The sequence below is a fragment of the Borostomias antarcticus genome (genome assembly GCF_949987555.1).
Source record: "Borostomias antarcticus genome assembly, chromosome: 32".
Taxonomy (NCBI): Eukaryota; Metazoa; Chordata; class Actinopteri; order Stomiiformes; family Stomiidae; genus Borostomias; species Borostomias antarcticus.
Window position 1 is genome coordinate 2,079,635 of NC_140265.1, and position 25,399 is coordinate 2,105,033.

Consider the following 25,399-nt stretch of genomic DNA (forward strand, 5'->3'; position numbering starts at 1 on the left):
AATTGTAGCTTAAATTATAATGTTGGCTTGGCAACTTGAGAATATTTCAGTTGTGTACACTATAACTTTTGTGAAGTGTTGTCGTGGGCCATTGTTTCCTAATTACGGGCAATGGTTAGCAGGCTCGCGCGAGCTCCTGCACGTTCGTACTGTTTCATCGCTTGGAATAAAATGTGATAATTAGCTTACTCATTGATGTCGCATTAACCCACGACACCGTTAGTAGGTGTTTGTTTTTAGGCATTCTTTTTCAGATTTTAACGTTAAAAGAATACTAGAAGCCCCAACAACGGAGCTAGGCTAGCTAGCAGGATTTGTTATAGCAGCCATCTTGGCTTTTGGCACGTGGTCCTGTGGAGTGTGCATGTCAGCCAACGAGAGGGTCACCCACCCACTTTCTCTCTCTCTCTCCCTCTCTCCCCTCCCATGCTCTCAGTTGCCAACCTCCCAGTTCTTGTTTGAACTGAGCAAGAAGCAGGTGAGCGGGGCAGGAAGAGGCGCTAAGACGGGGACAGGCGTGGCCAGGGGCAGTCCTGGGACAGCACCACAGGCTCTGTGAGTCTTGTTCAGTTGAATGCCCTCATGAGTATTAACAGAAGAGCACCATATACATATGCACACATACACTCTAACATGTCGCTCTCTCCTCAGCTCAGCCCAATGGTCTCTGATGGTTCTGTCTGGCCAGCCCTTAGGTGGAGAAACACCTGATCATCAATATAGGCAGGCACACGTAAGTACAAATGCACATACGTTTCCATAGACGGGATAAACAAATGGGGATATTGATATTATAGAGAGTTAATGTTAGCGGTAGACATGTGAGATTCATAAGACGCATCACTGACGCCAGTGACGCCACAATATCAGGGAAATTGAGCAATTGCTTCCCTGTAGTGCAAACTTGCAAGATTCGCTCAGTTATTAACCCTTCTTGCCTTTTTTGTTGTTGGTTTTCTCTCTCCTCCTTCCTCTCAGTGCAGTTCTCCTGTGTGCTGAGCCGCTATCCCATGTATTGCCACTGCTGACAGGGTAGAGCTCAGCCCCATGCAGAAGTGAGTGATGAGGAGAGGTAAGATCATTTTCCGTTTTTTTCCCTCCAGTTTTAGGAACCGTCTCAAGAATGTGTTCCCCACTTTTATGCCTTTAAATCAGGGTTGGAGTATTCCAGGTGTGTGGCCATGGCCATGAACACCAGTAGAGGAGGGAACCAAGTGTCTCATTCTCTCTCCACAGTTGTGTGGTTGTAACCCCCCACTAGCTACATATTCATTCAATCTTTATTTAACCTCGTGAATCAATTGAGAGTAAGCTCTCATTTACAATGACGTATAATCACTCTATATTTGAACTTGTACTACAGGTGAGATAATCCTTTTTAATGGTCTCTCTCATTGCTGTGCAAGACTTGGGTGTTCTCCTGCTCTGAGTGCCCATTCTCCTATACCTCCCAGATCTACCTCCACAAGCACATCAAGAGGAGCCATGACAACCTCTGTCTCTGCTGAGGAACACACAGAGCATTATGAAGTAGCCAGTGCCTTGGCGAAGGTGTTTGAGCAGCAGTCATCAATGGATTAACTCCCAAGACACAAGGAAGAGACAGCTCAACACACGCTATGACTCCAGTGACGAAGGTAATATAATAAAGTGCATTCAACAGTCCCAAAAGAGTACTACTTGAGTTGACTAATCTGAGCTAATTTACCTCTACTATATGTTCCAGTGCCCAGGCAGCCGGTCGGCAGAACTCAGACCAGACCAGCTATGCCAGGTGCCAGAGCCGGAAGGCCTGCTCTGCCAGTTATCAATGCAGGTATCCATGCATGTTTGTGTTGGTGAAATGTCTATGCATATTTGCACACTTACAGTTAACTCAGGACTGTCTGAAGACTCATGTACTCAGTTCACTAATTCGCTCATCTCCCATCTCACTACTCGGCAGTAGATGTTCATCGCCCGGGTCCTTTGAGCTAAGGCGCTGTGAGCCCAGGCCCTTCAGCCCTTCAGACGTCCAGGCACGAGCAGCATGCATCAGCGATTAGCACCCCGGCCAGACCAGGTCAGGGTCTGACATGTCTCATGTCGAGTTGATTCTTCCCCTTATGCCAGAATCACTACGCCGCCAGCACCATAGTTTCCTGCTCATCCCTTTATCCTCTGGTTTTCAGGTAGTTCTCTGATGCCATCGCCTGTGAGACCAACAGCTCCAGCAGGGTTGCCATCAAGTGTCTGCCCAGCTGCAGGAGATGCTGAAACATGCCCCTGCTCGATGCAAAAAGGTATGTGATGTCAGGCAGTTAATTTTCTCGTATCCAGTGACATGGCACGCTTCCAATGAACGTATGCGACTTGCTTTTACAGCCATTTCATTATGTCCTTAGGCATCTGCTCCAGCCCAGCTGACCTCCCCAGCCCAGCCCCTGACCGCAGCTCCAGCCCTGACCACAGTGGAGTATTCAGATGAGGATGATCTCTTCTGCCCAGACCCTCGATTCAGATGTGGGTGACCCCCAGCCCGTCTCCCTAAACCTGCCTTTCCAGCCTGCCAGGATGGATGCCTTTTTTGTAAATAGTTTTTGTGGGATACAACGGTCTTTTCCCGGTCTGCCTGCCACAGAATGCGCACTGTTTCATTTTTGTTTTTAGAACTTTTGCAATTGTCAGATAATGGGTTGCTAGCCAGAGCTTGTACATGCTTTTTTTTGCTTTTCTGGCTATGCGTAATGTGACAGACCGTAAACCTCATCCTTGTAAATATGTATACTTTTAATTTGTAATGTACTTTGTGTAATAAAATGTTCTAAACTGTTCAGTCTTATATTGGTTTGTATCATAATGCTTGCTGCTATATCCCCATATAGCATTAATTCGTTTTTGTACTGGTAAATGCTAAATATAGCCAGTGGTTCTGCAAATGCTAAATATAGCCAGTGGTCAGGGTTTAGTAAGTAAGTGACCATATTTGCACCGTGCGAAAAAGACGTGCAGACCAAGTCATATAAATACCTGTAAATCTAGTGTCAGCCAGGTGAGTTTATTACGGAAGTTCCTGCCCACGTTTTTTGCACGCGGCCGCACCGTATTTGCACCGTGCGAAAAAGACGTGCAGACCAAGTCATATAAATACCTGTTAATCTAGTGTCAGCCAGGTGAGTTTATGACGGAGGTTCCTGCCCACGTGATCACGTGCGTTCTTTGCACGCGGCCGCAACTTCGGAATGACGTGTCGTTCTTACGTAGCGTCTACTAAACGGCAGATCTCGCGTTTCCGTAAATGGCCGCGTAATTTCCGCACGCGGCGCACACGAATCGTCACCTATAGCGGCCGTATGTCGAACGTTTGCGCAACCTGCGTGTGTTAGTAGGGATATTGGTAAAAATGTCTACAGAATTTCAAAATCTCATCTATAAACGTTGCTGCTTGGGAGCTGGTAGCTAGCCAGACAATTGTCCAGACAATTATTCAACAACCTAACACTCAATGTTCTAATTGCAACGTTTGAATATCCTGAGTGAATGCAAATAAGCCTGTACTTAGGTAAATTTATAGCTAACTCCCCATTTTCACTCAAAGTTTAGACTCATAAATCAATGACAGTCTACAACTAGCTACTCTTTACTCTATGATTTAGAGCACTATACCGTCGGGCTTAGGTATGACATATTTACAGTACCGTAGGCTACAGCTAAGCGTTGGCAGGCTGTCGGCTAACATTATCCTAGGCTAGGCTATCAACACTGCTAAAATGTCAGTGTAGGCTTGCTTCAGATTTCGGTATTCGGTTACAGTAATATAATCCTGGATGAATGTAAATACGTGTAATTTATGTAGGTTATAACATTAGTCTACTTACCAGTTACAACAACGTGAATTTTGGGAAAGTGGGATGCTTACTGTATGAACTTGCCGAACATGAGCCGCGGACGGGCAGGAGTAGGGAGCTCAGTTTACGTCAGGTGCGGAGTGATTATAAATCCGTGCGGAATCTGAGGCCACAGTTTACTAAACTGTGCGCACAGTTTATGAATCTGAGGCCACAGTTTACTAAACTGTGCGCACAGTTTATGAATCTGAGGCCACAGTTTACTAAACCGTGCGCACAGTTTATGAATCCGAGGCCACAGTTTACTAAACCGTGCGCACAGTTTATGAATCTGAGGCCACAGTTTACTAAACCGTGCGCACAGTTTATGAATCTGAGGCCACAGTTTACTAAACCGTGCGCACAGTTTATGAATCTGAGGCCACAGTTTACTATGTGCGCACAGTTTATGAATCTGAGGCCACAGTTTACTAAACTGTGCGCACGGATTACTCTTTTTTTTTTTTTTTCTCCTAAGTGACCCCAGAGGGGCTCCGTAAATATCAAACCATTTAATAGGGGAATGAGAAAACATATGCCAATAATACAATTCAGCTCTGGTTTTAATTGCATGGGAATACAATGGCCTACAACCACATCTAACAACGTGCCAATGATTGTACTTGTCAATTTTATAAGGCAACAGTTACATAAATGTTTCCCGAAATGTTTTCTGAAGAGATCGTTTGCCATAGTTAACTCAGCGTAAATGTTCTCCCGCTAATCAGACTCCTTCCTCAACGCGAGTCTCACAACACCATTTAAGATGTAATGCATCATCCCCGACATGGGCGGCAGCAGTGAGTAGACTAAACAAAGCGGAGAGCGCCGATTCGCCGGTAGAAGAAGACAGTCGATGCGCTGTGGATATAAAACATTTAAGGGTACAAATGTGCCCTTTATTTGAAAGGTGGGGGACTACAAACTGTAGCGCTTCAGGAGAAAAGGCTTTCATCTTTCCAACGATGTGTTTACTTTGGTGAGTAACGAAACGGTTTTGTCTGTAGAGTCGGACGACCGGGCTGATGAAGCGCTTTAATAGGCAAATTGCATTGAGAGTAACAGGGCGTTATACGTAGGAGATCGCCCTGGACCAGGTCTAGAGTTAGACGACTACAAGAAAGCTACGGGGAGCGAATTGAAAGAGCTGAGGGAACAACTGGACGATCAGGAAAATAGAGCCCGCAGACAAAATCTTAGACTGCTGGGCTTCCCTGAAGGAGTCGAAGGGAGGGACGCGGTGGCATTTATTCATGAATGGCTACCGAAGATACTTGACTTAGAAGGGGAAACTTTCGAAATTGAACGCGCACATAGGTCGTTGCAGCAACGCCCAGCAGATGGCGCCAGACCCCGCGCTATCGTGATCAGGCTTCTCCGCTTCTCCGACACGGTCAAGATCATCGATGCAGCCCGGAAGAAAGGCTCCCTGAAATATGGCAACTCGGCGATCATGATCTTCAGAGATATGTCTACCGCTCTATACCAGAAGAGGAAAGCCTTTGCTCCACTGAAAAAGAAGCTCAAGGAGAAGGACATCACTTTCAGATTACTACATCCAACCACCTTTATTATGGACCTGGAGGGAGGAAAGCGCACTTTTTCGACACCACAATCTGCTGAAAACTACCTGAAGAAATATCATTCAGACTTGCTACCGTGAGACTGATCATGACTGTTCTTAACTTCTTTCATAAGGAGAAATGTTGGTCTAGGCGGCAATGTTAGACTGCGACTGATTAGGGCTTAATTTCTTTTCAACCTGCCCTGATTTAATTTGACTGCTCGAGGAAGGATTGCTGCTTCCGTGGGGACATCCACTGATGGACTGAACTCTCACGGGTCAGGATGCCTGCTGGACTTCTACATTTACTCGGATCTTGTTCTTTGGTCATTAGCCGAGGCCTACATTGTGGACCCTACGCGTGAGTAGCCGTATAATGGCAACAGGGGGACATAGGTTACCAGGCTAACATATGGTTTACCCTGTTATACAGGTCTGTACTGTACATATTTATGTTCTAAGTAGCCTATGTCATCGACAGCAGATGCTGTCAATATGCTTATCTGGTCACATTCTTAAGAGGGTGACATGTTGAGTTACATCATGGCCACATGTTCTTTTTAGGGTTTTAGTCTGGCCAAAATTATTGTTGCATTATGGGAGACCTACCTACTTTATAAAGTGGTGATTGTTCTATGGGATTGGGCTAGTAAATAACATTATCTAATGAGGTTTGGTATCGTTTAACAATGTAGCTAGTTAGATAAGTCACAGCTACAGGGAAATACGTCAATAAGACAAAAGGGCCTGTACTTCCTCAGTTGGGGAGGAAGTCAGGGAACGGGGTGTTGTATGGGGTTTATTTTTTTATTTTTTCTAATCTATTCTGCTGACTTAAAGGTACAGGGTATAGAAATGACACACACAGATCGTATATTGATTGGAAGTGCACACCATATATGGTTTAATAATATACTGCATTACTTTATGGGAGAAGTAGATAGTGACAACTACAGTTCTTAGGTATTTGACATGGAATACTAATGGCATCAACATATTGTCAAAGCGTAAAAAGGTTCTCAGCTTCCTGAGAAATCATAAAATAGACATAGCTCTTCTACAGGAGACGCACTTAACGGATGCTGAACATGCTAAATTGACCCGTCAGTGGCAGGGCCAGGTCTTTTACTCATCCTTTACATCCCAATCTAGGGGAGTTGCCACGCTGATAGGAAAACATGTCCCTTTACATGTGGATAATGTTGAGAAGGATAAACAGGGCAGGTATTTGATACTTAAAGGCTCCTTAGCAGGTGAACCTATTACTATAGTTAATATTTACGGTCCTAATTATGATTGCCCTCAGTTCTTCCAGAGTCTGTTTTACGTGTTATCGTGCCCTTCTAGTGAGATTATTATTGGAGGGGATATTAATTTAGTTTTGGATCCTACTAAAGACCGATCATCTTCTAACCCCCAGGTTCTAACCCAAGCAGCCAAGGCTCTCAGAAAAGAAATGTTAGATTGCAGGTTGGTAGATATTTGGAGGGAGACACATAAATCACTACGTGAGTACTCTTTCTACTCGCATGCTCATAATAGCTATTCCAGAATCGACACCTTTATTGCTCATGCTGAAAAGATCCACCTGGTATCCTCGTGTGAATATCTAGCTATGACGCACTCAGACCATGCCCCTCTCATGCTTCTGATAGCTCAAAGAAACCCTGCCAGTGGAACGAGACTTTGGCGACTCCCCAGACATCTACTTAATGACGCGGACTATGTCAAACATATCAACACCAATATTGACACATTTCTTAGCATTAACAAAGGGACTGCCTCACCGACTATTGTTTGGGAAGCCTTAAAGGCTTATTTGCGAGGGCAGACAATAAGTTATGCATCTTGGAAAAAAAGGCAACATCTGTTAAAAACTAGAACACTTGAATCAGAGATTAGGGCTCTTGAAAAGGAGCATTTTCGGACTCAAAATGAGAGGACCTTTGAGGCCCTCAACACCAAAAGGACTGAGTATGACATGCTATCTACTCGGGTGGTTGAAAACGCCATGGCCAGGACAAAACAACAATATTACGAGCATGGGGATAAATGTGGTAAATTACTGGCCTGGCAGATTCGGAAGGAGGATAGTTCGAGATGTATCCCTTCAGTTAAGACCAAGGACGGCACCTCTGAAATTCATGATCCTAAACGTATTAATGAAACGTTTAGAGACTTTTATTCTAACCTGTACACATCTCAGGGAGTAGATAATCATAAGATGGAGACTTTTCTAGAGGGACTTACCATCCCAGAGTTGACTGTGGAAACTCAGGTCAACCTGGAAGCTCACATTACTAAGCAGGAAGTTTTGGAGGCGATAGGCAGGCTCTCAGGGGGAAAATCACCAGGGCCTGACGGGTTTCCTATGGACTTTTTTAAAGTCTTTGCGCCCAGTCTGATAACACCACTAATGGATATGTTTCAGCATGCAATTGAGATCAATCGGCTACCTAAGACCCTGGAACAAGCTCTGATTACGGTCCTGCTAAAACCAGGCAAAGACCCGAAACTATGTGGATCCTTTAGACCCATTGCCCTCTTATCGTCAGAATATAAGGTGTTCACTAAGGTTATAGCCACTAGATTGGAAACTGTGATACCTAGTCTCATAAACAAAGATCAGACCGGTTTTGTTCAAAATCGTTTTTCATCAGATAACATTCGGAGGTTCCTCAACATAATTCACTGTGCTAAAGCTATCCCCACCCCAGTAGTTGCTCTTTCATTAGATGCCGAAAAGGCATTCGACCGTTTAGAATGGCCCTTTCTTTTTGCGGTTTTACAGAAGATGAATTTTGGTCCAAACTTAATACGAATGATACAAATTCTATATCTCAGTCCATCGGCAATGATCCGGACCAACTGTAATATATCTACTCCTTTCCCCTTGTTGCGTGGCACACGCCAGGGTTGTCCCTTGTCCCCTCTTCTGTTCTCACTAGCGATTGAACCTCTTGCAATAGCTATAAGAGCACACCCTGGTATTGAGGGGGTGGTGGTAGGACAGGAAAAGCATGTGATTTCCTTGTACGCGGATGACATTATGGTGTATTCATCCAATGCGGCGGCCTCACTTCCTGCCCTTTGCTCTCTATTGGATGAATACAGCTGCTTCTCTGGTTACAAAATTAATATGAATAAAAGTGTGATATTGCCTCTCAACACAGCGGCCCAAGGAATGTTGAAGGTCAACATCCCCTTCCGTTGGGAACCCCATAAGATCTGTTACCTCGGAATACAAATACCTAACCAATTAGATCTAATTTTCTCACTCAACTATGACCCCTTGCTTAAGAAAGTGGAGGCAGATCTGGGAAGATGGTCTTGCCTACCTATATCATTAATTGGACGAATAAACTGTATAAAAATGAATATTTTACCCAAATTTCTTTATCTATTTCAAGCGCTACCAACACCACTCCCCAAATCTTTCTTTAAGACTCTGGATAAACAGATTTCTAGATTTCTATGGAACGGTAAGGTTCCGAGGGTCAAGCTTGAGACCCTTTGTCGTCCCATTGACCAAGGAGGGTTGAATCTACCTAACTTCCAGCTATATTACATGGCTGCCCAGTCAAGGGGCATTTGGACATGTATTAAAGAATTAGAACATCCCCCGGCATGGAAACAAATTGAGCAGTCTCACACGTCACTGATGCTGTCAAGTATTCCATTTGTCCCCTCCTACCACAGTCAGAAAAGTGCCACTTCAAATCCAATAATAAAACATACATCTAAGACATGGCATCAAATCAGAGTCAAGTTTCAAAGTGTTCGTTCAATATATAGGTCCACCCCTTTCCATTTTAATCCTGTATTACCTGAGGCTCTGCGTGATGGCATTACTAGGGACTGGTATAACAGAGGTATATGCACGTTTGGAGACCTTTACGAGCACAACGATTTGAAATCCTTTGAGCAACTGAGAACCTCTTTTGGGCTTCCCTCTTCACATTTCTTTAAATATCTACAAGTTAGAGATTATATTAGAATACAGCTTGGAGGCAAGCTTGTCCCTTTGGAGGATTTTATGATGCATGAGAAACACAACCCCAGAGGTTTCCTATCCTATGCCTATAATAAACTCATAAGTTTTACAGAACATAAAGTACTTAATGCAAAGGTTAAATGGGAAAGAGACATGGGCACAGATTTTGAGGACAGTGAGTGGAAGACGATCTGTGAAAGCTCTCAATCGTTCTCCTATAACAGTCGACACAAACTCCTACAGTTTAACCTCATTCATAGGGTCTACTTCACACCTTACCGTCTCCATAAGATAAGTGATAGCTACTCTGAACAGTGTCCTAGATGCAAGACTGAAACAGGGACGCTGTTGCATATGTTTTGGACATGTAGATGCCTGGAGCAGTTTTGGAGATCTGTGTTGGACAATATTCAAGTAATTGTGGGGGAGGAGGTCCCACACGACCCAAGACTGGCACTACTGGGAGACTGCTCAGTTCTTCCAGCCAATTTAAAGGGCAGTATTCGTTTCATCAGAATGGCCCTAATTGCGGCAAATAAATGTATAGCCATTCGCTGGAAGGATGAGGAACCACCTGCCGTGTCTTTGTGGCTCAAGGAGCTCTCATCATACTTACCCTCAGAAAAGATCATGTTTAACCTCAGGAAAAAAACTGTACTTTTTGATAAATGCTGGGGAGACTTTGTAACCTTTTTACGAGATAGGACTTAAACGTGATGTCAGTGTTCATAATTGATGCCAAATGCTGTATTTCTGTGATGGTATATGTACCTTCGGTGTGTGGTGTGCAATTTAATGCCTGTATATATTGTGTCTAGCTACTGTATCTGTGTTTGATTTAGGGTTGTTTATTGTATTTTATTTTGTTGTGGGGGTGGGTGGGTGATACCTGATACTTTGTCGATTGTCTTGTACCTTTTCTGTGGGAAACTAAGTAAAACGTCAATAAACAAATTGTAAAAAAAAAAAAAAAAAAAAGAACCCTGTTAGACTACTGGTGTCTGGTGACTAGTGAGCCAGTCTTGTCTTGTTATTGTTCTGTTTGGTGCGCCAGACCTCAGATAATTTGAGGCCCTAATATTAGCTAGACAAATATTTGTCAAAGAATCATGTTATTGACATGTCACACAGCAAAATACATGATTATATCTGATGAAGGGCAAAAAAGCCTTGTATGTACGGCACTACAATATCATATAAATTCAACAAATTAATCAGAGACTATGAATCGTGTCAACATTAATATTCCTGCTACATTGGCGAAGCACTTAATTGTACCCTAACTTACGCCTGATGTAATTTGCACACACAAATATACACAGACTGGACGTTCACACCGATTTGGGGGGGTTGGGGGGCTCTGGGGAAGAAAGGTTGGGAACCCCTGCTCTAATCCATATTGTGACACTGTTCGACAGTGTATAGCAGGCCACCATGGAAATGGAGAATCCAAAAGTTAAATCTGGTGTTGTGATCTGAGGTTGTTTGTGGTTGTTTCTGGCACACAATACATTTCACACTACATCTACCATGTCATGAAAATGTCATTTTTTAAATCATGAACATTAGAGATTTATTGAGCAAGAATGTGCAGTGAATATGAGGAGAGCACGACTGGCTTCAGATAGCTCTAAGTAAAAAATGATAAATGTTATAGCTTATTTACACTGTAGCAATCCTGGATGAACATATTAGGCCTACATACTGTGATGGGAATGAGTTGTGGGACTCTGGACTGAGCATGGATTCACTGATTGACTGAATTGAACACAGGTGGGACTGATTGAGATGTAAGCAGACAACAGGCTGGTCAGATGAAGAGATGTAAACAAAATGAAGAAACAGTAACAGCTACAAATAAATACATAAATAAGTTAAAAAATCATGTCACAGCATAATGCCTGAGTATGTACATGTATTAGTATTTTTATTCTGCATCCCCCCTGGGCTTGACTCCAAGAGACTCCCCTTGGTATTCCCTTAGTAGGCCTATGATCAATGTAATGGCTTGTGGGTAGAGGCTAGCAATGGTCTACACTAGCCCAGGGGCAGGGGAGCATCACTAGCCTACTGATCCATAGCCAGGACTGGGATGCCCTCAGTGGAGGTCCCAAGTCAGTCTTCCAGTCATTCAGCCAGCCTGTCAGTAGATGTGCCCTACTTGTATTGATTTGTTCATACAATAGTATTCCAGCACGGGTTATGTTCTTGAATGCTTCTGGTGACTAGCAGTTCTCTTAGCAACCTAATCTAATCCCTATCACTGTTTTCAGATCCACATAGGGGAAACATATGTGACAGCGGCTGGTGATTTGGTCCGCAACTCGGCAAACCCCGAAATGCGCTAGGGGGAAAAATAAATAAAAAAAAGTTTTTTTTTTTTTTTTTTTTGTATTACCAAAGTTGAAGTTGTGAAGAACCCACTTACTATAACAGCCAACAGTTTTAGGTTCACGAAATACGTATAATTAGTCTGCAAACTAAGCTCGTTTTTAGCTGATTTCGAGTCGGGTTTGGGGGCGGGCAGATCGATTAGCATGATTTGGTTTCATTGGCTATTGCTTCTGGGTTCTCCGCCCCCCACCCTTCCCCAACACGCCGGCTTTGTTTACATTCAGTCCCAAGTTCAACCATGGATGCTACAGCTTTTGCTAAAGAGAAGACGGGGATGGCATCCAGGACATGGAAAGAGTTTTAAGAGCAGCTAAAACTCCAGCAGAGCAGGACTCGTTCGTACACGGAGTTTTATTCTTGATGACCTGTGATACAGAGATGACTGTATCAGCAAAGCAAGCTGCTACCAAGCGAACGACGTACCAGATTCACACCACCGCCAAGCATTCTGCTTTGCTTTGGGGTAAGCCGATCTTTATACTATCTGTGCTGTTGACATTACATTAACGTTAGTCGTTTAGCAGTAGCTCCTTTCTAAACAAGTGACTAAGTCTAGCTAGCATAACAAACCAACAAAGGCTAGCTAGCTAACGTTAGCTAACATGCTAGTTAGCTGAGCTAGCCCTTTGTTCCTAAACTAGCCAGCGTGGCAGCTAATATCGAGCTAGGTAGCTATATTATAGAGAGAAACAGAATGAGAGAGCATGAGAGCTATGGTAGTCTGACACCTTTGTTTTTTGTTTTGGTTACAGGATGAGCAAAAAGGTGAGGATTTGCAGCTCTCCCTTGGCCCCTCCATACCAGCCAGCAAGAAGATCACTATGCACTACAGCTTTGATTTTGCACAACAGGTGAGAATACGTTCATCCTATCATGCATTAGCTAGTCTATTTAATCAACACATTCTGGTACTATTTTATCTATATGGAGTGCCAGTACTGTGGGCAATAGTTTAATGTACTTTCTTCCTTCTATTCTATTGCAGTTTTGATGCTGAGAGACCTGGCATGGTTGTGGCCAGAGAACACCGTGATGCACCGGCAGTCGAGTTTCAGCTGCTGCGCAAGCCTGATGTCCTGCCCCCCAGAGAAGGTTTCTTGTGCAAGCCCCACCCGGACTGGACATGGCCAGACAGACGTATCTCTTTGACAAGATCAGAGAGTTCTGTTCTGATGAGGGACGAGACGTCACATGTCCCCCGCCAAACTCCACAGCAGCTCAGAACAAGACTGTGCGCTTGAAGATTCACTGCAGATCATCAGGACGGACAGCACTGCAGGAGAAAGGCCACAGCCTTTCCTGTTTTCCTGTTTGTATACTGAAGCGTTGCTTGTTCTCTTGCACAGACTTGCCCACACTTGCACAGACTGCATTGTAAGAATATTGTATACTGAGTACTGTTGTTATTACCTTGAGTATTGAGCTGGGGACTGTTATTACTTTGTTGTACACTTGATCACAATGAACACTATGCACCTTGTCTATAAAACAGACAACTGACTGTACACTTTAACACTTAGGGGCGAATTCACTAAAGCAAATTGCGCCCGCTAATTGCACCATAATATTGCGCGTCAGTTGCGCCCGCTATGTGCTCCGTTTTAAAAACCTATTCACTAAAGACATTGCGCTAATAATATCCCAGCGCAAACACGCCCATTCGGTGTTTGCGGCTGAGTGCAATTTGCTGCTGATATAGGAAATGTCCATAAATACTGCGCATACAGCGCATACAACTCGTATGCATATCATTGGACGATGGCAGACAGAAAAAGAAAGATACGATTTTCAGACAGCGAACTTGAAGGCCTCACGGACGAGGTTCAAAAACATGTCTCACAGCTTTCGGCAAAAAATATCACGACTGCAGCAAAAAATCATATTTGGTGTTTAATTTCCCAATCAGTCAGTGCCATTTGTGTGTGTAAACGCGGAAGACTGCAAACGGAGGTGGAATGATTTAAAAAGACGAACAAAGGAAAAATTGTCATTTTATGTTATGCAAGTTGCAGCACGATGATCTGGCATACTTTTGGGGGAGTGTATAACATTGCCCCACCGGTACGATCTAGGCATCTAAACGACTTTTCAGGATTCCAAATGTGCACTCAATCACACCGCGCGTCCTGATGTGAGCCCAGTTGTACGCCGCCTCTCCAACGTTGGAAGGATTACGCACGGGAGTCATCATCCATGGCTGAAGATGATACCTGCCGTCACCTATGATACAAAAGCAAAATATTTTCAAGACCATTCAAATAAAACAAATATTGTGTAGGCTATGTTTTTATTTATTTATTTATACCTATATCGGCCCCCAGACGTTCAATGAACAGCTATAGGGAATGCGCAGTTTCGCGTATAGACTATTATACGCACAGTTTCGTGCTATGTAGGCTATTATATTCATTGGGGGAGCTTGGACTCGCTGGGGACGGGTGGAGAGACGCATAGTCAACTGAGCCTCCCCAGACGCCACTTCATCCTCCAGTTGGCTGAAGAGCTGCGCGCTCTGGTGTCCAAACAGTTACCGCGGTGGTTCTAGTGTTAAATCAAAAAGTGACCTTCTTCTAAATATTCTCTCACGAACAACATGCCTGGCATTGCGATGCCTTCGCCTCGCAACAATCACTGCTGCCATGATCAGCGGACAGGCTGGCCGCGACACACCCCTTGCGCTTAAATACCACCACGTTTCTGAAAACGGTATTAATTTCACTTTAACTGCGTGAGGCAATTTGCGCCGATGTTTGTGAATTGGGCGGGTTTTGCAATAATGTTAATTTGCATAGAAAGGGGAACATTCTCCGCCCATATTACCTAATTTAAATATGAGCTAATAACACCGGCGCAGAGCAACGCAATGACGAACGCAACGCAGTTAACACCGTATTTCACCCTTTGCGAGGGCTTTGTGAATAGCAAACATAATTTTTGACTTATTTGCACAGGCTTTGCGTCAGGAAAAGCTGCGCAATCCTTTAGTGAATTCGCCCCTTAGACAGTTGCCTTTTTTTGTACACTTAACTACTTATGCTTGTACTTTATATCATGTATGTGACAATAAAGAACGTTAAATTTGAACTTCATCTTATATTGTTCTTAACTGCATTCACAACACAAGATTAATACTGACTCAGAGTGTGAGTGAGAGAGCACCTCACTTGGCAGCCACTCTCAGTTAATACCCCAAGTTGACAGCCACTCTGACAGATAATGACAGATCGTCCAGTGGGGGAGTGGCTGGGGGAGGGGTTACCAGGCCATTGTTCACGCCCATTACCTGGCAGTCAGAGGTGTGAAAATGTTGGAGAACTTTGGAGGGAGATTTCTCAGCTAAGTTGATTTGGCAGTACTAGCATTCAAATAAGCATATCTTCTTCAAATATGTTCAGATTTCAATGTATGAGACCTCATTTGAAAGCTTACAATCTGCACTTTCATAATCTGTAAAAAAACTGAAAAATGAAAATGCCTAGTTGAGGACCAAATTACCAGCGGCGGTCACATATAAATGACAGTCCTCCTGTGCGTAATGCGAGCCTAAATGAATCCGGCGCTACTCGGCCTACTGGCCGAGATAGAACTCCAAAGAGGTGACGGCGATGGCGACTGCACCCACATAAGGGCACCATCAGTGAATGAATACGTCTATGTGAATCGCAAAAATGTGCACACTATAAATACCCAAATCATATGTGACATGCTCATCACAAGTGTAGTGGCACGGTGGCCTGGCTCCACGCATGACTCATTCATCCTGGCGCACAGCAGGGTAGGGGCTAGACTGGAGGCAGGCGCTGCGCGTGACGGCTGGCTTGTTGGTGTGTGCATAGCCAAGATACATATTCTTTGTCTTATTTACTTTAATCTTTATTAGCATTTTCCATCCATACAACGACAATACAATAAAACATAAAAACTTACAATAACAGCTTATGGGTACTTCCATCCATGCAGCTTTTTTTTCTTACTCAAATATGACAATTTTAATATTAGTGGTATCATCACACTTCCTTCTATAATCCACCCATTTTTCCCATCTCCCTTCAAACTTTCCTTCCTGCATCCTCAATGCATAAATAAATCTCATAAATCTCCTCCACAACACCCACCACTGCTCCTTGGTTGAGGGTTCCACCTTATACCAAGCCCTCATTATTGTCTTTTTACTAGCAACCAATAGTACTTTCACTAGGTATCTGTCCCCTCCTTGTACATCATTCTGTTATGTTTGCCAAGATGTATATTCAAAGCTGATAAGAATGAGAACCAGTCAAGACCCCACCACAAAATGAGGACCCAAGCCCTCAGCCCCCTCCCCGTCATGAGGTTTACCAGCGGGGCCAAAGGGCCCACACTGAGGTCATGCGCCAGCTATGAAGACACAAACAAGTAAGGTTCACATTTCTACCATTTTATTGTCTGTTGGTGGGTGACTGTGTGAGGTGTGTGAGTGTGTTTGTGAGTGAATGTGTGAGGTCCGTAAGTGTGGTAGTGAGTGACTGTGTGAGGTCCTTGAGTGTGGTAGTGAGTGACTGTGTGAGGTCCGTGAGTGTGGTAGTGAGTGACAGTGTGAGGTCCGTGACAGCATGTGTGAGGGAATGAAGTGCAGTGAGGATGTCCTGTTGGCTCTGGTGGTGTAGTGTGGTGACCTCCACCAACTGCTGAACAACTGCCCCACAACTGCCCCAATCCCTTCTGCCATTTCCCTCTGGGCCTCTAGGGTCATGAGCCTCCAGCACAGCGTCTGATAGGAAGCCCAGCCCTCAGGGACCCTTGAGGCAGGGACGCTGGCAGCCGGAGGTGGAGGCGTGGGCGGTGGAGACGGAGGCGCTGGAGATGGCACTGGAGGTGGAGGCCGGTGCGCTGGAGGTGGAGGCACTGGAGGTCGTGGCACTGGATGTAGAGGCTGCAACCGGCGGGGGCACGACCGTCAGGTCAAGGACCACTGCAGACTCCCCCTCCTCTGAGTCCCACCCCACGTCAGAGTCTGGAGAAACAATTTCAGTCATTTTCTTTGAGTTTGTCTGTTAACTTGATTATGCATTAAACATTTTATTGTGTAGCCATATTCAATTGATATGTTTTTCTGTTGGCAGCCAAATAAATGCTTAAGTGTGATTTACCGGGTGATTTAGATGAGAGTCTTAATTACCCAGAGGGGAAAATGTTTTATGTGGTCTAACATTATGAAGTGGTCATCTGTGTTATCGTTCCCTGTTTTTGGTCCTGAATCAATCATAGCCTACCACAGAATGTGTGGAATGTTTGCTTTCCTCACAGCCACATAATACAGCATGTCCGTGTAGCCTACGCCACATACAGGATGCACGAAACGTACTGTAGGAGCAATCAGACAAATGTAGGCTCGTACAAATAGCTTACCTTCCGAAGATGATTTTCTTTCCTCGCGTGGACCTCACCAACAAGCACATGCACCTCCGTCTCCGAAAAGTTTCTCTTCTTTCCGCGTTTTTCCATAAACGTCTTTGTCTGTCCTAATGCTCCACGCTATATTATGTCGGTTCCTTCCGGGGTATCCACGTTGTGCGCTGTCATAGTTTTGACCATATATGGTTGAATTTGGGCGTGGAGAGGGCGGAACACGGGGCGCGTGCGCGTACGCTCTCTCCTCCGCCACCGTCGGAGGAAATGGCGTACGACATTTTTGATAGATCCGAAAAGCGTGTAAATATTCTCGTCGTACGCTACATTTCGCATTTTCCGCGTTTTCGTCGTACGCCCTCTTTTACACCTGGATTTACACGCTCTTTGATAAATGAGGCCCCTGGAAACCAATACACTCATAAAACCCAAAGAAAACAACCGGCCTGCCACACCGGCCTCAACACAGCCAATTCTGCTGACCGTACCACTCTCTGCAATGCCTTCCGGTCTAGCATGGTGCTACTCCCATACCAGGCAGCGATGATACTAGTCAGGATCTCAATTGTGCATACAGAAACTGAGTATCTGGGGAGACACTCTGAAATTCTTTATATTTGTATATTGATTTATTGCGTTTTAAGGACAGACATGTAGACGGGAACATGTGTGGACAGTGTGAAGACAATCAGCCAGAGGTATCAGTTTACCAAAAATAACAACTATGCCAGAGACTGTGCAGTATTGGGAATATCGCCATGGGTAGGAGGAGTTATTAGGCCTGTTGAGTAGCTATGTTAGCAGTGCTTAATACACATTGTTCAGAATCCCATGACATCTGGGAAGTGTTTTTCCTAGACAGGACATTAAAGCTCTCAGATCATGCATGCTGCTCCTTCACTCTTTCAACACCTTCAGTAGGAGGTACAGCACCTGATGATAGCATCACACACTCCTGTTCTCCTGTTTGAAGGTGGCCCTCTCAGCTGTAGATGTTAGACTGGCATATTATTATTGAATTAGAACCAATGAATTACACACTGAGGATACACCATACATGCTTTACTATAAACTGTTTGGCATTAAGTGCTTGCTAAGAGTTGTCATTTTGTCATTATTATACAGTACTTGTTTTTCAAACATACAAAGATAGAGAAACAGAAATGCTAAACCTATGCTATGATTTGACTTTCCCCACTTGATACAATGACTAACCCATATTTCTCCAATGGCATCCAAAGGCATTTTTTACTGCGACTGTTGATAGCCTCCCTTGGAAATTAAAAATCAACAGAGAATTTCCAGCCCCTTCACACTAATTGGGTCTGGTGAAACCAGGCTAGCAAAGACGCATCTAGGACGTGATTTACCTTAGACAGCAGAATTATTTGGAGCACATCAGTGTGCTTATTGCCACTGTAGCTGTTGAACTTGCTGTTGGATGCAGGGAAATATAAAATGACGGACAGAATACATGGTATAAACATGAGAAGTGGATCAGTCAGCAAGGCAGCTTCTCAGACGAAGTATCCAGGGGGCTGATCTTTCTGATGAACCTGCGTTGTGAGAAACCAAGATCAGAGAACACGTATTACTGAGTAAGAGATGTACTACAACATGGTGTTGGCTTTTGGCGTTTTTCTTTTTGATGTTTCTTTGTCTGTTAGTCTGCGTTGTGTTTTTAAAGTTCAATAAGGTTGCAGCATCACTCAGCTGATACCACATCTAGTCTGGTCTTCTTGCAAATGAAGAATGTCCAACATGGGATTTGGAGCGGCGAAAACACAGGTTTATTGTACTGGTTTCAGCATACAGAGTTCATGGAATAGACACTTGTCCTAAGTAAGTACCTCAAGTTGTTTCACAGTACTTGATGGTCCATCAGAGGGGTAGCGGGGCCTTCAGCTACAGTGCTGCTCTGAAGTATGTCACTCCCAATGAAATACACTGGCTAAAAGACAGACATTTTCTTTTGGTCAAAACACAGTGGGCTCCAGTATTATAGACCTACAGTCGAAGCACATTTAATTGTCGGTCACTAACTGTAAACACTTTTCTCTAACAACTGAACAAGTCTTACTTGAGGCCCTGTATTGCAGGTAGCCTTGCAGGCAAACGATGACATGCAGATGGAGACGATGAACTCCAGTATTGTGAGAACCAACATGACACCTGCAATTCCTGTGGATCTGACCTGTTCACAAGGACAGAGATGGGTGAACAATCTTTAGTTAAGCTGTTGGATATGTTGACCAGGCTGATTGCATAGGGAAAACAACCAATAATTATAAAGTAGGCTATGAGTCCTATACAGTATAATGAGTTGCAGAACGGAAGATAGAAGGTACTCATACCTATCAATAAAGTACCTACTGTACAGGCCATAGGTTGTGGTTTTGCCTTGATAAGTGTGATGGGCATGTGGTGAGTCATGTAGCCTTGGCTACTGTGTCACTCGGCCTAACTGCCATTGGAGAATCGGGGTCATAGGTCAGAGAGAGCCCTCAGTGCATGAACACACTTTTGGGAAGTGAAGTACTGTAGATTCATCAAGGTGAGTAAATCAGCTCTTTCCTCAGGCTGGTGTCAGTTAGACGGCTGAGAGTCAAGAAGCTACAGTTCTGAAAACAATGGCAATGAAAAACAATCAGTCTGGTCATGATGAGTTTGTAATTCCGATAGTGTATTCTAGATATTTTAATTATTTCGGCTCTCCAAGTGGTATTGTTATAGTGATCTTTTAACATTGGAGACAACTGGCAATTCCACATTCTCCCATCTGAGACTTGACCAATGGCAGCTGCATGATATAAGCCTATTGTCTTGAAGATGATGGTGTTGAGTGCAGAAATCAGTTGCAGCTGAATATAGCTTATATAGCTATACTGCTCCATTCTGATTGGACTTTGGCTGAAGCGAGTCCATGAATACATTTTCAGCTGGTACCACCTACGGCGGGGGATTATACCGATAGGAGCGGAACCCTTAAGGGGTGGAGCCTACCGACGTAGAATAGATATGTACTGAGTGCTACTGTATATGTTTAGTGTCGGAACAGAAAACAGAAAATGGTAGGTTGGGGCAAGTGGGTGAGTATAGCTAACATACTTGCCTTGGCAGCGAATGTTGCAATTTAAATATTACAACCTTTTCCCAATGTGACTTTTAATTTCCAGTTTTACTCGTTTCTATCACAAGCGCTAACCCTAATCGATTTTCATGCTTGAACCTACCTAATCATTCAGCATGTCTAAACAGAAAGCATTTTGCTTCAACATTTTGTTTCACCTGCTAAAGTTATACACTACTGGCTTCTACGCATGAAGTGCTAACTCTGTCAAACGGTAATATAAATTATTTTGGAGCATCAAAACCTTGAGTGTATTTGATCATTTCCCCCATGCGATCAGTTGCAGTGACACAAGTGCTGCCTGAAACATTCTACTGAATAAATTGATATTGAATATATATTGAATAGATATAGATATGTGGTCTAACCTTATATGGTTGTTGATAGCGAACACAATCATCATATTGTGATGAATAACCACCGTATCGATAGCAACTCATATGTAACAGTACTCCAGCTGTGTCAGCAGAGTAGAAAATGATGCCTATGCCAGCAGCAATGCAGGCAATAACACTCATACCCAGTGTAGCATTCACCTGAGGGAGGGAATAGAGAGAGATGGGATTGGTTATTGATTGTGTATACAGCAGTACAGTAGAACATAATGCTCTTTTGTCCCCTTTGCCACTATGCAGTGTTAGTGTGCAAGTGTTTTTGATAGGCTATGTGGGTGCTATACTAATCTTAAAACGTGGGAAAATAGAATCTTTGTGCCAAGGAAATATACAACATAAATGGAGTTGGTATCAACTGACCAGCACTACTACAGCCGACTATGAAGCATGGCCTGTTACCATCAATTAAGGCTTTGGCAATATTCCTTTACTGTGTGTGCCAAGGGAGTGCCTTTACATGTGTGTGCATGTGTGTGTGTTTAAAGACAGCTTGATACTGACCAGACATGTGTTTAGTTTGTTGTCAGATGCAATAGCGAGAGAGCCAGTGGCAATGTACTATGGGAAATAGAGTAAACAGTTATTAGGACACATGTAAAGCAGGCCTAATGAATTAAATAGTTTTTACGGACAGAAAATGAGGATTCCTAATATTTATCTGACTGTTGAGCAATCTACCAGAAAAGAGTTACAGTAAGGGGGAATAACAGATGAACACAACATTCTATTTCAACATCCCCTTTTTCACAGAGGGTCAGTAGCGTTTCTAGCTGATATGCCACCTTGGACGAACCCCCCCGCTACGGCGCAGGCAATTCTGATTGACGTGCGATTTGGTGACGGGGGGGGGGGTTTACTTTGCGGAGATTCGCAGAGTTTTTTTCTGCTCCTCTTGCCGCCCCCCCCCCCCCCCCCCCCCCGAGATGCCTATGTTGCCCATGCCTAAATACGCCACTGCAGAGGGTACATGGTAATAATAATAATAGTAACAGAATACTCATGATAATAACAATAACAACTACTACTACTAATGCATTTTCCTTATAAAGAACTTTTCATAAAACTCAAAGTGCATGAAATAAAACATTTAGCTACATTAAAAACAATAAAAAGGACAGACATACATTGAAACGTTTTGCTTCAACTGTATCAGCCTCTCTGACAAAGGGGGGGGGTTAGGATCATTTAGTCCTAAAACTGTTGTTTATTACTGTATATTGAGTGGGTTCTAATACCAAGAACAAAACCTGTTTAATGTGTTTGTTAATTAGTTAAAATGATATACTGTAAGAGAAAAAAAAAAGTGCTTATTTGTCATTGTCTTTATGATAACCACTCACTGTGTGGTCCTGACTAGACCACTTTGTGTTGTCTTCTTTTTTTGCTAGGACTATTTGTTGATTGCATTATTCTATTAAAAAATATGAAACATAAAATATAAAGCCTGTTGAACAGGGATGAGTAGTTTAGAAACGCCCACCATGAGAGGAAACGTTGCCTAATTTCTGAGAAACCCTTCCTAGATAGCAAGCGGATGTGTAATGATTCTGGGCCATATATGGGCCGGAACTAAGCCACAAGGGCCATCTGGATCAGGCTTCCTTGATTTCCAAAATGCCGTGGCTGTCAGTCATTTAGATAGTTTAAGTTGATCTGCGTTTTTACAGTTAATTTACAGTGACTTATTTTCGCTAGCAATAGAACACTGATGATGAGTTTCTTGTGTATTTTGCATTTGTGACGTATCCACTTTTGTGTACAGTGCAGCAAGCTATCATTTCTGAAGTGAGAAATGTGCCTTAAAATGTCCCTTCAGATTACGGTGAAAATATGCTTGGAAAAGAAGGGTGGGTAGGCTACTTACAATCATTGATGCCCAAAATGAAGTTCCAGACAAAACAGCAAAACTATCTCCATTCACAGCTATCACAATTCCGATTAAGAGCATTACTACCCCAATCATGATCTGTACAGTCTGGAGAATGAAAACGAAATATAAGGACATTTTGCAATATTCATAATAGTAGTAGTCACCAGTGAAGTACTTATCATAATTAATGAATTAATTATTTGTTACCCCTAGTGCTTTTGGATGCCCCTTCCGGAATTTTTCGAGCTTTGAGTCCGTCTGTCCCATCGTGACCGTGGAAGAAGCCTCCGTTCCAGTCCCATTCCCACCATGATGAACATGTGTGACTATTACCTGTAGCTGGTTGGTGTTTCTTGCTGTAACGGTCATCTTCTGATAAATGGTTGCAGCCTATGTATAGTAGCCTATATAAACTGAGTGATCTGTGCTCTAGTTGTGGGCAGGGTTTTCACATTTGGGATGCGTTTTTCCCCAACCAGCCTGTTGGACTGGGTAGTTCCAGAAAATGTGCATGAGTCACTTCTGCAATTTAGAAACGCCCACCATGAGGAAACATTACCGAGGTAAAGTTGGTTTCACGTTCGACATTCGTCAGACATTCATATTCGAAATTTTAGGGACCGTAGAGAAAGTACAATCATAATCAGGAAAAAAATCAATTACTAAAATTGGACAAAGACACCACAAACCATTCGCAAATTATTCTACTAATCAATATCGATCTGGGACAGCTTTTGGATGTATGAAATTATTGATTACCAATTTATTAAAAATCAATAAATCAATTAAACCAATATTTAATGTGGTTAGGATCAATTACTCTGCCAATTTTGGGCAGAGACACCTCAAACCACTTCTGAATTATTCTACTAATCAATATCTATTCATGACACCTTTTGGTTTTCTGAAAATATTGATAACCAATTAATTGAAAATCAATAAATCAATGAAACCAATATTTCATGTGGCTGGGATAAATAACTTTGCCAGTTTTGGGCACAGACACCTCAAACCCTTTCTGAAGTATTCTACTAATCAATATCTATCTATGACACCTTTTGGTTTTCTGAAAATATTGATTACCAATTTATTAAAAATCAATAAATCAATTAAACCAATATTTAATATGATTATGATCAATAACTGCCAATTCTGGGCACAGAGACCTCAAACCACTTCTGAATTATTCTACTAATTAATATCTATCTATGACAGCTCTTGGATTTATGAAATTATTGATTACCAATTCATTAAAAATCAATTAAACCAATATTTAATATGATTAGAATCAATAACTATATATAATTTTGGGCACACACACCTCAAACCCTTTCTGACTTATTCTACTAATCAATATCTATCTATGACAGCTCTTGGTTTTATTAAATCAAAGTTTTTGATCAAGGGGTTTGGGGTATCTGTGCCCAAAATTGGCAAAGTTATTGATCCTTATCATATTAAATATTGGTTTAATAAATTAATTAATTTTTAATAAATTGGTAATCAACATTTTCAGAAAACCAAATGTTATAGATAGAGATTGCTTAGTAGAATGATTCAGAAGTGGTTTGAGGTGTCTGTGCCCAGAATTGGCAAAGTTATTGATTAAAAACTTGACCAAATATCTGTCTGATTGATTAATAAATTGGTAATCAATATTTTCAGAAAACCAAAAGGTGTCATAGATAAATCTTGATTAGTAGAATAATTCTGAAGTGGCAGTTATTGATCCTAACCACATTAAATATTGGTTTAATTGATTTATTGATTTTTAATAAATTGGTAATCAATAATTTAATGAATCCAAAAGCTGTCACAGATAGATATTGATTAGTAGAATAATTTGCAAGTGGTTTGTGGTGTCTTTGTCCAATATTGGCAGTTATTGATTTTTTTCCTGATTATGATTGTACTTTCTCCACGGTCCCTAAAATTCCAAATATGAATGTGACGAATGTCGAACGTGAAACCAACTTTATCTCTGTGGAAAACCTTGCCTAATTTCTGAGAAACCCTTAGGCTTCCTTGATTTCCAAAATGAAGTGTCTGTCAGTCATTTAGATAGTTTAAGTTGATCTACACTTTTACAGTTTATTTACAGTAGGGATGTGCAAATGTGTCGACTAATGGACAGACTATCGACAAGGTCTTCACGGTCTTCACTAATCGAAAATTGTTAATAATAAAATGAAATAAATAATAAAATTTAAATAAAACAAAAACAAATCAAATTAAACCAGAGCGAATAAAATTACAACAGAAACGAATGGAAAAGCAATATTTTCGTGGGCTTTGTGTTTGTGTGTGTGAGTAGGCTACGTATAGCCTACGTGCGTGCGTAAAGGAGATATGGAATAATCTTTCATTTTTTTTAATTTTTCACTTTTAAAGGCCTGCAAAGCCAAGTTTTCCAAACTGCAGCATTCGGGAAAAAAATCCTTTCTTATCCACCAACACAAAAGGGTATGCTGTAAAGGGATCGTAGTGAAACCTATATAAAACACATCAGATAAAATGTAAGTTATATAATAAAAGTTACAGTAGTTATTAAAACCGTCCAATAACACTAGTGGGAGAAAACTCGTTCTTCACTCTTTGTGGCTTTAGGCAAAGCACTGTCTTTATTACATGCAGTATGGATAGAAACAATACAGCATCTAGAGTCAAGGCAAAATCTCTGAAGAGTTCTTACCCTTCAGATTACATTAAAGTTTTCTTGGGTAAAAGTCATTTCTAAACAACTGTGCAACTACCAAGCAATCAAAGTCTGGGAGAAGGCAGTACACTTTATCAAGGTC

At 42.5% G+C, this 25,399-nt stretch overlaps 2 protein-coding genes across 2 annotated transcripts in view; both read right to left on the reverse strand.

Moving 5' to 3' along the window:
• The window catches only part of LOC311327418 (heat shock factor 2-binding protein-like), a gene marked incomplete at both ends in the record, with an annotated part of 468,623 nt that overhangs the window by 121,319 nt on the left and 321,905 nt on the right, over nt 1–25,399 (reverse strand). The gene's annotated exons all lie outside the window — the stretch shown is intronic.
• Nucleotides 18,724–23,066, reverse strand: LOC311327407 (membrane-spanning 4-domains subfamily A member 4A-like; the record flags this gene model as incomplete). Its single annotated transcript, XM_084460444.1, has 7 exons — nt 22,809–23,066; nt 22,596–22,706; nt 21,233–21,289; nt 20,705–20,872; nt 19,287–19,400; nt 19,077–19,157; nt 18,724–18,762 (listed from the first exon to the last, which is right to left on the reverse strand). Exons 1-7 carry the CDS (start codon nt 22,968–22,970, stop codon nt 18,724–18,726), a joined length of 732 nt encoding a protein of 243 aa, XP_084316570.1. The 5' UTR covers nt 22,971–23,066.